General features: G+C 47.6%; 3 protein-coding genes across 6 annotated transcripts; 1 reads left to right on the forward strand and 2 right to left on the reverse strand.

The window, feature by feature from the left end:
* Positions 1-2,547: 2,547 nt before the first annotated feature.
* On the reverse strand, positions 2,548-6,119 carry LOC100827895 (subtilisin-like protease SBT3.8). Of its 2 annotated transcripts, none has more exons than XM_024461694.1 (10): positions 5,756-6,119; positions 5,561-5,664; positions 5,348-5,445; positions 5,077-5,244; positions 4,389-4,999; positions 4,154-4,221; positions 3,763-4,029; positions 3,560-3,677; positions 3,313-3,484; positions 2,548-3,239 (listed from the first exon to the last, which is right to left on the reverse strand). In XM_024461694.1, the coding sequence occupies exons 1-10, from the start codon at positions 5,831-5,833 to the stop codon at positions 2,701-2,703; spliced, it is 2,223 nt and encodes a 740-aa protein (XP_024317462.1). In that variant the 5' UTR covers positions 5,834-6,119; the 3' UTR covers positions 2,548-2,700. The 2 variants fall into 2 exon arrangements, with proteins under 2 accessions (XP_024317462.1, XP_003572346.1); XM_003572298.3 differs by having other exon boundaries at positions 5,561-5,652; positions 5,756-6,111.
* A 4,036-nt stretch (positions 6,120-10,155) lies between these two features.
* Positions 10,156-13,669, forward strand: LOC100845090 (transcription factor MYB3R-2). 3 transcript variants are annotated; one of them, XM_010235825.3, is made up of 6 exons: positions 10,156-10,502; positions 10,903-10,960; positions 11,603-11,701; positions 11,818-11,917; positions 12,534-12,662; positions 12,795-13,669. In XM_010235825.3, the coding sequence occupies exons 3-6, from the start codon at positions 11,656-11,658 to the stop codon at positions 13,486-13,488; spliced, it is 969 nt and encodes a 322-aa protein (XP_010234127.1). In that variant the 5' UTR covers positions 10,156-10,502; positions 10,903-10,960; positions 11,603-11,655; the 3' UTR covers positions 13,489-13,669. The 3 variants fall into 3 exon arrangements, with proteins under 3 accessions (XP_010234127.1, XP_014756287.1, XP_010234128.1); XM_014900801.2 differs by having other exon boundaries at positions 11,603-11,687; positions 11,814-11,917; XM_010235826.3 differs by having other exon boundaries at positions 10,906-10,960.
* Positions 13,670-14,234: 565 nt separating this feature from the next.
* On the reverse strand, positions 14,235-15,368 carry LOC104583991 (serine/arginine repetitive matrix protein 1-like). Its single transcript, XM_010238053.1, has one exon. It carries the CDS (start codon positions 15,366-15,368, stop codon positions 14,235-14,237), a length of 1,134 nt encoding a protein of 377 aa, XP_010236355.1.

The raw sequence follows: 15,368 nt of genomic DNA on the forward strand, positions 1-15,368 counted from the left end.
GGTAATAACACACGTGAGAAAGAAAGACTAGATCATGTCTGTATGTATGCAAATTGCAAAGCACAAAGCAGTAGCCTTTGATGAGTTGATCAGGTCCGCCGCGATTAATCAACATCTAGTCCATACCAAACCGGATATAACTATTCAGGTTTCTGATGTAATGGCCTGGTCGACTTCGAAACAAGCCTGGATCTGCTGCTCAATGCGGATAAAACGCATGATGTGGAGGCTAAATTAATTTTATACGCGTCCGGTAGCTATCACGTACTGATTAAGAAAATTGGAAACATGAAAGGAATTTGGTAGACTATTCGCGCGTTGAAACATTCCACTGGCAACGATTGCTTTGGGCTGATCCATTTCTCCAGTTGCAAATACTTTTAAGGGTACGGAGACAGCGATTAATGCGAGCGACTGAGCGGACGTAGTATTGTCAGGTCACCTCTCTAATTAAAACGTCTCTTTTCACGCTGTTCTAAGAGTAAATCGCATCTTAGATCAGGGGGAACCGTACGAATTTACTGTGCCGGCGCGTGGCTGATTGGCAAAGAAGAACAGATCAGTAGTGCTAACTGCTGAGACAACTTTTTAGTAAGAGAAGATATTTATCACATTGCACTTCACCTTGGATAAAGTCCACCTAATTGAAAGGCTATAATTAAGTATTTATAATTAGCTAAACTTTAAAATATCAAGAAACGGATGTGCAAATATAATACTATTGGTTGTCAATCAAAACGATGATTGGTCAAATAATCTGAAGACGTACTCAAATTAGGTAAAACTGTCATGTCAGTCAAATACTCCCTCAATCGGGCTGTGTCATGTGCGGGTTATCAGCGCCGCAACCGCACGAGACAGCCGACCGATGCTGACCTTCAGACTAACCGAGTCAGTGTTGTATGCACAACGGTGGTAGTAATCTCTAGGTTCAGTGAAATTGGTTATAAGCCATCACCATGTCGGTCAAATCTTACTCTAGGAGTTCTGTCTCACCAGTCACGACGACACCCTCCTAATACACTGATTGGGGCTATTCCGGTGGCCCCTCTCATGAACTCACCACATTTCTTTCCGAGCCTCCTCATGTCTGTAATCTTTCCCGGGCGTCTTAGAGAAATATGAGCGAAAAAAAAAACTAAAAACAGCGAACCAAGCAGGCTTTTGAACCTCGGTCGGACTTTTTGGGGAGGTTGCAAGTTATATACAGGTATTGGGCTCCAAAACTCGTTTCCAATCAGTCCCCTAAGTGGTCCAATCTTGTGTTTGGTCATCTCATTTGTGCCGTAGGGATCTCAACTAACTTGGCCGTATGTTCTAAAGGCCGTTATTTTTGTAGAAAATTTGATGGTCAATGGTTGCCCGGGTCTTTCTCCCATCAGAAAACAAAACCCATTTAACACGGCCAGCAACCAACCCAGTGAAACATATGGTACAAACTTATCATGCAACCAGCGGCCTATCTCCAAAGCATGTAAAATTCACATTCTTTACAATTAAAAAAACTAATATTCACCTATTAGCCTCTCCTTTGTCCTCGCTGTCTTCAGAAGCTCCATGTTTGACCCCACGTATTAGTCTCATCTGCCTCCCTTCCCCTTCCCTCCATTGACGCTGCCGGTTGGAGTGGAAGGGTAAGGGGGGTATGTGTGTGTATAGGAGTAGCGCTAACTTATTTTCGGAGCTACCCTAAGATTGGATCCACCTCCTCATTCTCGATCCCCTACTCTGCTTTTGGTGAGAAGAGTTGACAAATGTTTTTGCACTCTCCTCTAACCAGCCCCCCTTCTGTCTTTCTCTTCTCTTTCAAGTAAATCCATCCGAGTTCATTTCCTTGCCCGCCGAAGCTTGAAATCTCATACTCTCTTCTCATCGGCATCTCGGAAGAACTTCACAACCTTTGGCGTGGGGTGCACACTTCCTTCCCCTTATAGACAGGTCATGTGCCTCTTCCAACCTCCAGTTTGCGAGACACCCTCTGTGGTACGAGGTTATGCCGGCTCTGAAGAACAAGAAGAGCAGCGGCACCCCCTTTGGATCCAAGGGTGTTTAATACCTATTTGCGCACAAGCTTCGTGAACATCTTTGGCACCATCGAGAGAGCTTCCCTCCTGCTGATCTAGAGGTTTTAGCCCATGAGCTCATCCCAGCTTCTGGCGTCGGGAGGTAATGGAATCCATGTGGCTCCAGTGGTGTTCGCTGAGGAATCTACTCCTCAGAACCGTGGCAAACGAAGTAAGAAGAGATGACGTGTGCCTGGTCCATGTGTCCCTTAGAGATAAAATTATAATACCATCTTTTATTTGGGTCCTTAAACTTTGCTATTTTTAAAATTGACAAGTGCATGCAAGGTGGGTCCTTAAACTTCTATTTTTAAAAGTGTACAGTGATAACGAGGTCAACTCTTAGCTAGCTCTTAATTTACACTTTGCTAAGAGTCTGTAATCTTCTCTCTCATCTGCATCATTTATTTTTTTGGAGTTAACTAAGAGTTGATTTTTGTGGATGCTCTTATGCAGCATTGTGATGTTTTTGTCGACAACATCAAATTAACTTGTTTATGTTTTATAATGTAAATTTTCCAATCATGCTCCAGCAAAAGTACATTTAGTTGTTGTTTGTCAACTTCTTAAAAATGAACATGTAAAAAGGTCCGACGGAGTATATGGTGTCAACCAATAATATCAGCAACCAATAAACTTAAGATGTATCGGCAACAAATTCTTGTATCACTGTTCGTACTGCGACCGGAATTCTCACCAAATGAGTACTTCCATCAGACCATGTCAGGCTCCCAAAGGTGTATCCACCTTGCACTCTTTGTCTTGCCGTGAATGTCACCATAAACGTCGCATTTCTGCTACTACTTCTGGTGAAACTGATGATGGATGGATCCACATACACTTCTACCCCCGATGGGGCCGCAACAGCCACTCGATAGGTGGCTTCCACTGGCCCGACGTTAATGACAGTGCGTCGGACTGTGACATGGTCCTTGAGGTTCGGCACGGCAATTGACGGGAGGTTGAGGTTGAGGTCGTAAGAGTCGCAACCTTCTGAAAATCCAAGTGTACAATTAAAAAAACTATTGAACTCCCTTGGATCCACATCATAAACAAGGCCAGGGTCAACGGCCCTGTCTGGGTCTATTTGGCCACCACCGAAGTCAAAGGGATCGGCTACTTTCCTTGGGACCCCCTCCGCTTGGATCTCCATACCGAAATGGTCGGTCACTGAAGCTGCAACAAGTACCATGAAACGAGTTAATCATAGATACAATGCAAGAGTTATTTATAAGAATTTTTGGCATGCCTGTGGTGACAATGGCGGACTTGATCATAGCAGGCGACCAGTTTGGGTAAACGGACTTGAGCAACGCGGTGACTGCCGAGACATGAGGGCATGCCATGGATGTGCCAGAAAAGAGCACGTAGGAGTCGCCCTTGGCAGCCAAGATGCTAACTCCGGGTGCAGCCACGTCAGGCTGTTCGGAATAGAGATGTTTAATTTCTAAATATTCTGCAGTAGTTTTGCGTTAGGAAATTGATTTGATCTATACCTTGAGTATGCCTGGGAACAAGGGGCTCGGGCCTCTTGATGAGAATAAAGCGACCCTCGGCGGCAACACCCCATTTCCGACAACACTCTTAGTAGGCGACACCTTCACCACTGGACTCCTGACATGAAACATAGGAGAGACGAATTCCCGGAGAAGAGAAAAAAAAATCGTTTAGCTTGTTTGAGACAATGACATGTTCTCACTCTGCGATAACCCCGTAGGAGAAAATTCTTTGTGCGATTTCAAAATCCACTAGCACACAGGGCATAATGCCATTGCACGCGGTTAGGCGGCCAAGGACATTGGCAGCATATTGTGCGAAGATAAGGCCCTTCGCCCCGGCCTCCATGGTATAGTTAATGGCTAGAGGAAGTGCTAGCCGCGGCGGCGTGATGGCTGCTGCCGCCGGTGCATAACAGAAGACGATTTTGCCGGTGACATTGCTCAACGCAAGTGACCGAGGGTCGCAGCTGCATGCATAAAAGTTTTAAATTGGAAAAGCTTCAGAATCACTCGACCATGTGATTAGTCAAATTAGTGGCGGACAGCAAATCGCTCAAATGTGTTAGGTGAGTGCTCAATTTATTTCATTACCTTCCCGCGTAAACAAGGTCCTTGAAGTCACTGCTGATCGCAGATGCATTGTGGTGAAGTGATTGCCCCTGCGTTTGAAAGCAGATATACAAATTAAATCAAGGAAAGCTAAAAACTAAGCTGCAGGCATGCCTCCCTGCGTTTCAATTTTCAAAGAACCTTATAAGTACTCCGAGGAGTATTTGTTACCGAGTAATAAATTAATACTCTTTTGCAAATTCTTATCCGTACGTACCACCAACTTTTCATCGCTCCCGAGCGTCATCAAGGTCGGAAAAGACCGGTCAATCGTGCTTGCGGCCACCGTGGTGACCCACGGGACAGCATTGGTCACCGTCTGCGGCACGGGTCCATCGTTCCCGCCAGCAAACACGACGGAGATCCCCCTCTGCACGGCATGCAGCGTCCCGTCGTACTCGAAGCCGGCCCCTCCCAGCGACAGCGACAGGACGTCCACGCCGTCATGTATGGCGTCGTCGATGGCCGCAAGGACCGCCGCGTGCGTGCACCGGCCGACCCAGCAAACCTTGTAGATCGCCAGCCGGGCTCGCGGCGCGCCGCCACGTGCAACGCCGGTGGCTAGCCCCCCGTAGCTCACTCCCCGCACCTGGCCACCTGCGATCGTCGAGGCGACGTGCGTGCCGTGGCCGTGCATGTCCCTGGGAGACGTGTATTCGCTCCTCAGCAACTCCTCGCTGACGCCTTTGGAGTACCACCGCGCACCGATGATCTTTCTGTTGCAGTTCGTGGCTTTGAACTCTTGGCCGGCCTGACATGTGCCCTTCCACCTTGCTGGCACGGGGCCGTACCCGTTGTCGTCGAAGCTTCGTGATTCGGGCCATATGCCTGGAATTACACAAACATGGAGCTCAGCAAAGTTTGATCACCGCGATGTCAATCTTGGATTCCTCCTGATTACAGACCTGTATCGACCACTCCGATGATGACATCTTCACCGTACTTTGCTTTCTGGAGGAGGCCGCCCGGTTGTTGTGGTGGCTGGTTGTACTCGAGGCCAAGGAAGTCCCAGCTCCGAGTTGTGTGCAATTCGTGGTAAATGTTAGCCTTCACGCTCACGACTTCACGAAATTCTGCACCCGGAACATGTGTTGATTAGTTAGTTTCTGATGTCAGTTATGCAAGCAAGGATGATAGAAGATAACATGCTCATGCCATTATCGGAATGACTATTACTTGCAAGTGCCTCGGCTTGGGACTTGGTGAGCATCGCCGCAAACCCAGAGAACCCGTGCTTGTAGCTGTAAACTATCGACTTCAAAGCTTCATCCTTGCTGTTGCAAAGTAGACGAAAACGTGAGCAAACAATTCGAGTTGGTGTTAATAATATGTACTGTAGTATAAGATGAAACATGAACTCTGATACTCCGTATATTAGGCAGCCGGTACCTCCCAAGAACAATGGTTAGTACGTCATGGTGCGACGCTGTGACCATGGTTGGATCATCATGTTTCTTTTCCCCCATATACACAATATAGAGCTGAAATTTTGACTCAAAAGTAAATAAAAAAATCAGAACAAACCGAGTTAGTGCGAGTAAAATCGTCTTGCAGAGACAGTGTCAAAACAAAAATTGATCTTACTTTGCTCGACGCACTAGCTGAAGGAAGCAGCAGTGTCAACAGTAGCAGAGCACAAGAGAAAATTGTACGTAAACACATGTCTGGTTCCGAGAAGAGACAGTGTTATCGATCGCTTCGAGTGTCCCTGAATTGTGTAGAACGTATGTATATATAGCAGCCGGCAGGGACAACTAATCACGGCGTCCAAGAACATTTCAGACGAACTTGTTTGCGTGTTGTTTAGGTGAAAGGCAAGTGACAGAGGATTAAAGACAACGAGTAGTACCAAGCCGGATTAATAAACAAGGAGTAGTACAAAGCACCGCTCTTTGATCAGGTCCGCCACGATTAAACAAGGAGTAGTACCAAGCCGGATATTAAGATTTCTGATGTAATGACCTGATCGGCTTTCAAACAACCGTCTGCTGCTCATTGGGCAGAAAACAACGGGGGCTTGGATTTGAAGGCTAAATACGCACGCTTCGTTAGGTAATATGTGCGTAAGAAAGTTGACAAACGCGAAGGGAAATTCGTAGAAATTCGCTACCCTTTTGACTCATTCAAACAATCCAAGAGTGAAGATTAGCTTGTGTGATCCATTCCACCAGTTACAGCCAACGTGGTGTGCAGTGGACACATTTCTAAGTACTTGTAGAACTGTTTAAAGAGTATAAACTTGCAAGACGACGTAGGCGGCGTCCAATTAATTGGATGGCTATGGTGCCGGTTGGACTTCTGGTTGTTTTCTTCCTTTTGATTTTAACTCATTCTTTTCATGAAGATTAGCAGTCCACTTTCTGATTAGATGCACGACAAAATTCCTCTTTTCTTAATTGTTTTTAGAACAGCCATAATATTGAAACAACCAAAAAAATATATCTCCAACAAAGGTAGAAACTCTGCCATACCTCTGTATTGTAATTCACAATATAACGTTCCTCCATGTGTTAGATGATGAAACTCCATCAACCTCATGAGTTTTGAAAAGCCGCACAAGCATCCACATCAACTAAACGCCATTTATGCTCCAGTACACCCACCTCACCCAAATTCAAACACAAGGACCGTTTAGATTGCACGAATCCCTTTCGATAAGAAGCCACTATGATCAATTTAGAATTTATAAACATCTTTATCTTCCTCCTGGCTCTCTCTCCTTCTCCAGTGCATGCTCTCTGCCACCCTCTCTCTTCTGTGCCTGCTCTCAGCGGCCGTGGTGCCTGTCCTCACCTCGCCTCCCTCAGCCCCCTTCTATCCTAACCCTATTCCTCTAATTTTCTCCATCAATTGAATATCTAATCTCACTGATTTTGGTATTGTAGGTGTGCTACTGTCAGGAATTTCTCCGGTTCAGGTCACCGCTATTGTTGTGACCGTGCAGTCGGACGGCGCAGGCCCTGCCGACTCGGTATTCGCATTCGCATCCGTAGCCGGATAGTATCCGCTCCGACCCATTTCGGCCGGACCGGTCCGTTTCGGTGGAAATGGACGAAACTGCGGTCCAGTGGGGCGACGCATTTCCGACCGCGTCCACTTTTCGGTCTGGCGCGACCCATTCCTAGCCCAAATCTGGGCTAGGTTGGCATCGCGCTTGCATGAGAAATGGAGCTCCGCTTGTCCGCCCTCGATATACCCATGGCCCTCCTACCTGCGACCGACACCATTTCATTTCCCCCTTCTTCCCCACTGCTGAAAGATCGGTATGGTCGACTAAAGGGGGGGGGTGAATAGGAGACTAACAAATTTTAGCTTTTCTTTTTCTTTTCTTGAAAGATATAAACACTTAATCCTAGGGGTTTGCTAAATTCTCTAAAGTGAATGCAACACTAGAATGAAATGCAATAGCCAAAGTAACAATAGATAGCAAGAATGTGAAGGGGAAATGATACCACACGTGAAGACGAAGATTTCACCGGAGTTCCACCTATTGGGATTGGTGTACGTCTCCGTTTGGAGGAGTGCTCTACCACAAAGGTATAGACGTCACGAAGGCTCACTCTATTCTCCAACTCACCGCACCACAAAGGTGGGATGAGCTCTCACAACACCACAAAGGTGAGGTGAGTTCCACTAATGGCTTCCTTGAGGGCGAACGCCGAACCCTTACAAACTTGACCGGGGCAAACTCCACAACTCAATCGGGGGCTCCCAATCCAAGCCCCGAGCTCCTCAATCACCAAGGGAGAGCTCGAGGTGACCGTTTCCGTCTAGGGTTCCCAACAACCCAAGAGAAACGAAATCCACAAAGAAAACAAGGGGAATCAACTTTTGACTTGGTGAAACCCTAGATCAAGATCTTCTCCTCCAATCCTCAAAGAATCAAGAGTTATGAGTGGCTAGAGAGGAAGATCTTGGAGATTTAAGCTTGAGGTGTTCTTGAGGTGAGAGGTGGTGTTCTTGGCTGCTTGTTCGGTCATTTGGCTCGTTGGGGATGAAGAGGTATATAAGTGGGTTCCCAAAAATCGAGCCGTTATGCACTGGTCAGGATAGGCCGGATCTTCCGCTGGATAGCCGAAACTTTCGGTTGACCGAAAGTTCCGAATATTCACCGGAAGTTCCGCATATTCCCCCGGGACTAACAGAGAGCACCCGGAGGTTCAGCCCGGAACTTTCGCCGCCTGGAAATCAGAGATGCCAGAACACACTCTGGAAAATGTTTTCTTTTCACACCTTTTTGGGTAGGCTTTTTAGTGGGTGCAATTTGGTGTAGATGTGTACGTAAAATTGATTCACCCGTTACCTTTCCTTGTGGATCCCCTCTTAATAGTACGGATGTCCTACGACTCAAATCAACCGAAAAAGCCGCTAAAACACCACTACGCTTCTTTCCTTTTTGAGGGTCCACAATTCATCCTGTGTCGAGTTCTTTATAAACCCTGAAATGCTTAGCACAAGATTAGATAACAAAACACGTTGTCATCACCACCAAAACCACTTAGGAGAGAAATGCCCTTTCAACTGCCACTCCCGCTCTCCATCGCCATGGCGGAGAATAATTTTCCAGCCCATCTTCCCGCCACCGGAGTTCCAGCCCCCGTCGCCGCCGCCGCATCCCCAGCCCCAACCGCCACCGCAGCATCCCCAGCCCTAGCCCCTCCCGCCCCCGTCGCTCAGCTCAAGAAGCCGAAGAAGGAGATGACCCTGGAGGCGAGGGCCATCGAGTACCAGAAGAGGGGAGAACGGCGGTGGTGCAAGCTCGCGCGGGATGCAAAGGCAGCCACCGCCAAAGAGCAGGAGCGGCAGGAGGAACTGGAGCGGCAGCTCCGTGAAGCTGCCCTCGCCAAAGAGGAACAGGAGGAAGTGGTGCGGACCATCCTTCCCTTCGGCAATATGGCACATGGCGGTTTGGCGCCCGGTAGCTTCGCAACGATGCCGGCTATAGTCTAGCATGGTGAGTTGGCCCCTGCGGCCCCAACCGAAGATGCATGCGTCGGGCGGGACGACGAAACTTTCGTCGGCCAGGTCGGACTCCACCGATACTACAGAATGGGCGCCATCCGCACCCACCGGTGATGACATCATCCTCAACGCTTCCCCGGCAACAGCACCAGTTGTGCAGGCAAAGATGCCCCGTCCTTTCCCAACCTCCTCTTTTAGATTGGCCGCAACCTGTTTGGCGAAATGCCAGGCACGGCCCCCGAACGGACCGTTGATCCGGGCGACTCGGATTACTGCAATGAGCGGTCCCAATTCATGGAGTAGTACTTCAAATTGTTGTATAAGAAGCCATTTAGCTTGATCCATTATTGGCAGATCCTCAAGGAAGCTCCGAAGTGGCAAGAGCTCTATGTCTCCACCAAGAAGAGCCCCCCAAATGGGAAGAAGCATGATGGCAACACCATCGACCTTTAGACCTCCGGCCACACCGAGGCAGCATCCCGAGCCGTCCAGCCAAAGGGAAGGACCAACTCCAAGGGCGAGGCCAAGCGTGAGGCCATCAATCTCACCTTTGAAGAGACCCTCAAGAAGATCTGGTCGGAGAAAGAGGCCGGAAGAGAGAAGTTGCAACAAAGGAAGAAGGAGCAAATGAAAGACTACCTTGAGGTGCAGAAGAGGAAGCATTTGAATTCGGACGCCAAATATGGGTCGCCCGAAATGGGCCGCAGCGCTGGGAAGGTGGGCGACCCAAACGGACGAAAGTGGGCAGGGAAACGATTTCCGTCAGGCCCACAACCCAAACGGCTGGAGTTGTCTTAAATGTCTCAATTTTGTCTACTCCCATCCGATCCATATTATTCGTTTCAAATTTGTCCATATATAAATGTATTTATGTTTAAAAAACGTCTACGTACATATAATGTTTATTTCGAAAAGTAACAGATCCGGAAAAGTACATACGCATATATTTAGCTAATGCTCCATGGCAGATTTGCATCTGTTTATACTCGCTGTCGCTGTGTTTCCACCCCTGCCCTCTCCACGCTGCAGCCTGAGCCTGTGCCTGTGCGGCTGTGCCCCGTAGGTCTCTAGTCTCCCCATCCGGTACAATTTCATTCCTCTTCTTCTCCCGACTCCTGACCTGAACGCGGATCTGCCGCCGTCGCCGTAGCCTTATAGCGTCGCCGCCGACGCCTGAAGACCTCGCCACCAGCCCTCCCCCCATCCCCCCCCCCCCCCTTCCGCCCCTACCCTCTGCCCCACCCAATCTCCACATCTCTCTCGCGCTTCGCCGCCGCCATCGCCGTCCCGGTTCTTCCTCGCCGCGAATCGCTTCCCTGCTGTCTCCATCCCCTTCGGAATCTTTGGCCATTTCCCATTGGGCTTTGAGGTATGATCATGTTTCAGATTAGTCAAACCCCCACTGATCTCCACAATTTCTGGGTGCGCTGGTGCACACCCGGCACACCATCTAGATCCGCCCCTGATCCGGTCGTGTTTAGCCGAATTTGAAGCAGTATTTTTCTAAATTGGCCCTTAAACTGACTATATTAACACATCTGCTTACCAGGCTGCCTCTCGTCTTCTTTATTTTTGGGCCTTAAACTTACCATATTTGCACATTTAGTTAGCATAATACTTCTCTGTATGTTCATTTTAGATAAAGTTAACTTCATATGTGCTGATCTATAGAAGCTTTTTTCTAGTAAGACATGAGAAACAATTGATCCGGTTGTTAATCAGACAGACTCTCTGCAGAATGGTCAGCTGACTATTGCTTCATCTTGTAGCAGGGCTGTCAGTTCAACAAATCAATAAGGGAAGGCTGATAGGGTTGCTGAGAATGTGGTACCGCACCAACCTGATGCCATGAAAGAGAATGCTGTTAAAAGTTTGATCTTTTGATATTATGGATTTTATTTTCTTTGTGCTGGCTGTTCTAGCTTGTTATTTCTAAGCAGGTTTCTCAGAATTTAACGCAGCAAAGCAATGTATAATTGGTCGTTACTGTATGGCATTATAGTTTGCATGTGCGTTTAGTCATTACTGTGGTATCATTGTTCTATCAGACATATTCACCCATCTCATCTGTTTGCATCTTTCACTATCACTTGTACTCCTGTTGGTTCAGTTTGCTCCCTTTTTATGTCGGGTATGTTTGGTTGCCCTCCACGCCCTGCCACACTTTTGCGCAACAAGTCTGGCATGCCACAGTTTTTGTGGTGGACAATTTGCTTCCCACATGTGTGGCATAAGTTGGCTATAAAATGAGTCTATGACATGTGGTGCAAGGGGCTAAGGAAGTGTGGCATGCCACAACTGTGTCTTCAACCAAACACTTGGCAAACTTGTCTGCCTAAGGTTTGGCAAAGCATGGCTACAACCCTAACATACCCGTAGAATGATGTGTTTTTATCTTACATTTTTTGGTTTCATGGAACACAAGTAGAATGATTGTGTGTTCATATTACATTTCTTGGTTTCAAACAGGGGGACCAATTCACAAGAATGATGTCCACTGCCTTAAGCAGAATTACAGTATCATGAATTCTGAAGGAAATGCCAGAGTAAAATGGTCAGAAGAGGAAAGTTATTTAGACTACAGCTTATATCATTTTCCCTGAATCTTGATATTCTTCTTGACTTTGTTTTCCTTCCTAGTTCCTAATGCCTGCTGACAAACAAATTTGGTGTTCTTCAGGAAGATGAGATACTCACTCAAATGGTAAACAAACATGGGATGAAAAACTGGCAAACTATTGCGCATGCTATACCTGGCCGAAGTGCACAACAATGCCGCCAAAGGTAAATTGTGCTGTTTGGTTGATTCATTGTACTATCTAGATACAGCTTCATTTGATTCATTTCATACATCCAAGTTACATTCTTTGCTTGAAATCCATTATTTGGTTGTGCATGCTTTGCTTCCCACTACAAACTGCAATCTTTCACCTCCATTGCTTTGTTTATTCTGCAATGTCATTATTGTCTACTAGCCTACCACTGTTCTGCTCTGAAAAAACACAGCTTATAGCTGTTGTTACACTTTTGCATGTTGTGTGTACTGCTAGTCTGGATTTATGAATGTTTCTTTTTCAAGCAATAAAATCAGATACTTGCTTCTGGGGAAAGTTGTGTATTGGTATGGTATATGTAGGAAGCCAAGTACACACTCATGGACTAGTCTTGTGACTAGTCGAGTGACTCTTAATCCAAGTGAGGGACATAATACTGTTATTCAAAGAGTTTAGTTGAACACATTGTACAGTTTTCTCAAGACTTGTGCTGTGGCAGATCTTTTGTAGATAACAGTTAAAAGGTTTCTACCCTGCAAGATCCTCTTGCTACTATGTTACTTAATGATAGCAATTAGAAGTATTTAAAAATTGAGTATGGAGGGGCCTAATGGTGATAAACACAGGTGGAGATACAAAGTAGATTCTGCAATAAACAAAGAGGCGTGGTCACAACAGGAGGAGTTGAGACTGATTCGTGCTCATCAAATTTATGGAACTAAGTGGCGCGAAATGGTCAAACATTTTCCTGGGAGGTAAGATTGGAGGATTCAACAAAATTGAAATTTCTGTGCTGTTGCATTCCATTCTTCACATCATAATAATTTCGGAAGCATCTCTTCAAAATGTTCTCAGTATGACTGAATTATTACATTGTGTACATCTAGGACGAATGGTGCACTCAAGGACTACTGGAGAGGTCCTATGAAAAGAAAACTGGATTCATATTTGGCATCAGGATTGCTTGAACAACTTCCAGACGTGCTTGAAAACATGTCTGTTCCACAGAACAGTGATTCAGATATTCTGAACGAGACTGAAGGTTTATTCGATAGGAATGAACTGCCATCAGGTCAACCAACAAGTTCCAAATCTAAACCGGTCCTCACAGAAAGAGGTGAAAGTGCTGATATGTCGGAGGGAAAAAATGCTGACTTCATGTATGTTAGAGCGGTTGATGCTCATTCAGCCAATGCCCCTCAAAAGATAATTGTTAGATCGGAGCAGCATGCAAGAACCAGGAGGAAATTGGATATTCTGTCAAGCCCAGTGGAGCTGAAGGTGTCCACTGTTGCAGTAAATTCTGAAAGGCCTTTACAGAAAAAGGAACAAATGGGTCCAGCCGTTAGTGGTATAGATCCATCAAATGGATGCCTTGATATTTCACCTGAAGTCCCATCACAATATGCAAACACACTTGTATCACCCAATGGTAGTTACCAGCCCAATGATGTTCATTCTGCGGGAACCTCAGACCCATGTTCACCAGAGCTAGATATATCAGATCTTATGGAGATGTCATACTTTGATAGCTTCATGATCTTTCCTCCTGATTCTCCACATGATGGTAACTCCCTGTAACATGAGAAAAGTGACACTGACAAACTTCAGATATCTTCACTTTGCACTCTTTTGGCTGAAAAGCGATGTGCTAAACTTACCATTAGTACTATCGTCCTGTAAACTCATAGCTCTTGTATGATTATTGTCTTATGTTAATGAAAATCTTAGCTGGGGAAATAAGAACAATTTTGTTGTCATATTCAGTGATTTTCATGGTCAATTTTTTTTTCTTTTGCGGGTAGAATGTAATTATTTATTTTGATTCATGGCTTTAGTTAGCGGCTAGAGATTCTGACATGAGTATTTTCGACAAACTTAAGCTTGGAACCCAGGGGTGCAGCATCCATTATTTCATGATCATGCAGCAACACTAACATGGATCAAACATAAATGGTCCAAAATAACTATAACAGTTATTCAGGCATGTAGAAATAAAACAGAGATGAGTACATCACTCAGACTGTCAGACGTGTAGAAATAAAACAGAGATGAGTACACAACTCTGGCCACGACAACAAACAGCAGCTGCCTCTTGGGGGGGGGCACAAATTCCACATTTGTGGTCACTAACACATGTCGGGCCTAGTCTGATGATCTCAAAAATCCAGCCCAATGTACAGTAGTACATATAAAGTTTGGTAACAATCAAATAATTGAAGAGAATTCTTCAGACAGGCAAGAAGCCCCGGCGGCTTACCGTGACACTTGTGACATACTATCAAATAGACACCTGTGGCAGCATGCTAGTCCTATTTGGTCTCAAATCAAATGTCTTCGTCGCCGCTGTCGTCCATCGGTTTCACAAACAAGCCGAGCATGACCTCCACCGGGCTGCACTGGCGGCCATCCATCGGCACGCCAGGAGGAAGCGCTTCTTCGTCCATGTTGAGCCGCGCCTTCCTCTCCACCTCCAGCAGCTCTTCCCGGGCCGTCTTCCTTTGCGAGGCCACCTGGGCTTTCCTCTCCTCCACCTTCCGCAGAGCCTCGCGGCACATCTCCGCCTCCTCGTCCTCCTCCTCGTCCGCGACCCCTTTGCCGCCGCTGGCAATGGCATTATTATCATCGGCTGCTGCTGCTGCTGGCTTTGGCTGCAGCTTCTTCTTGAGCTTCTGCTGGCGGTTGGCGCTGAGAGTCTCGTTGGCCTTGCTGATGATGCCGGCGAACTGGGTCCTGAGAGACGCTGCCCGCGCCAGCACGTCCGGCTCAGGTTCTGGTACATGCTGCAACGCTTCGAGAATGCCAAAGGCGTTCGTGTGCTGCCGCCGTTCTGGCACGGTCTGCTGCGAAGGCGGTTTGAAGGTGGCAGGAGCGTTGGTGCTCATCGGAGGAGGCTCCAGTAGTACTGTGGTTGGGATCGTGGTCTTCCTCCTCTTCGAGGCCGGGGTACTGTCGTCGGCATTCGGATACGGCGGCAGCCCAGGAGCGGCGGTAAAGAGCGGCTGATTGCTGGTGCGACGCACAGGGGGGTTTGGTAATGACGAAAAAGAGTTACCCGTCCCGGCGAAGCCATGGACCGCAGAGTCGTCACGCCTGACCGAGAATGGCGCCTCCGTGTCATGTGTTGCTGGTGCCCTGGAGGGAGAGGGTGTGGCCGTGGCTGCGGCTTCGCGGGCCATGTACTCGGCGACGCTGATCCTCTCGAGGGAGCCGCGCACCTCGCCGATCTCCGACCGGAGGCGCGGCCTCGACATCTCTGCAGAGGCAGCAGAGCCGACGAACTCGTGCGCCTTCGCGTCCAACGTCGGCCTGCGGCGGTCGTCGCACTCCTCCCGCCGCTGCCGCGGTGGCGGCGAGGGAGTCCTCCGTCTGCGCGTTGGCCCGTGCCGGTGCCGCCGCCTCGACGGCTCCTTCCGCGCGTCGTGGTGCTCCGGCTTGGGATGCCGGCCGCGGCGTGACAT

Source organism: Brachypodium distachyon, chromosome 3 (assembly GCF_000005505.3).
Source record: "Brachypodium distachyon strain Bd21 chromosome 3, Brachypodium_distachyon_v3.0, whole genome shotgun sequence".
Taxonomy (NCBI): domain Eukaryota; kingdom Viridiplantae; phylum Streptophyta; class Magnoliopsida; order Poales; family Poaceae; genus Brachypodium; species Brachypodium distachyon.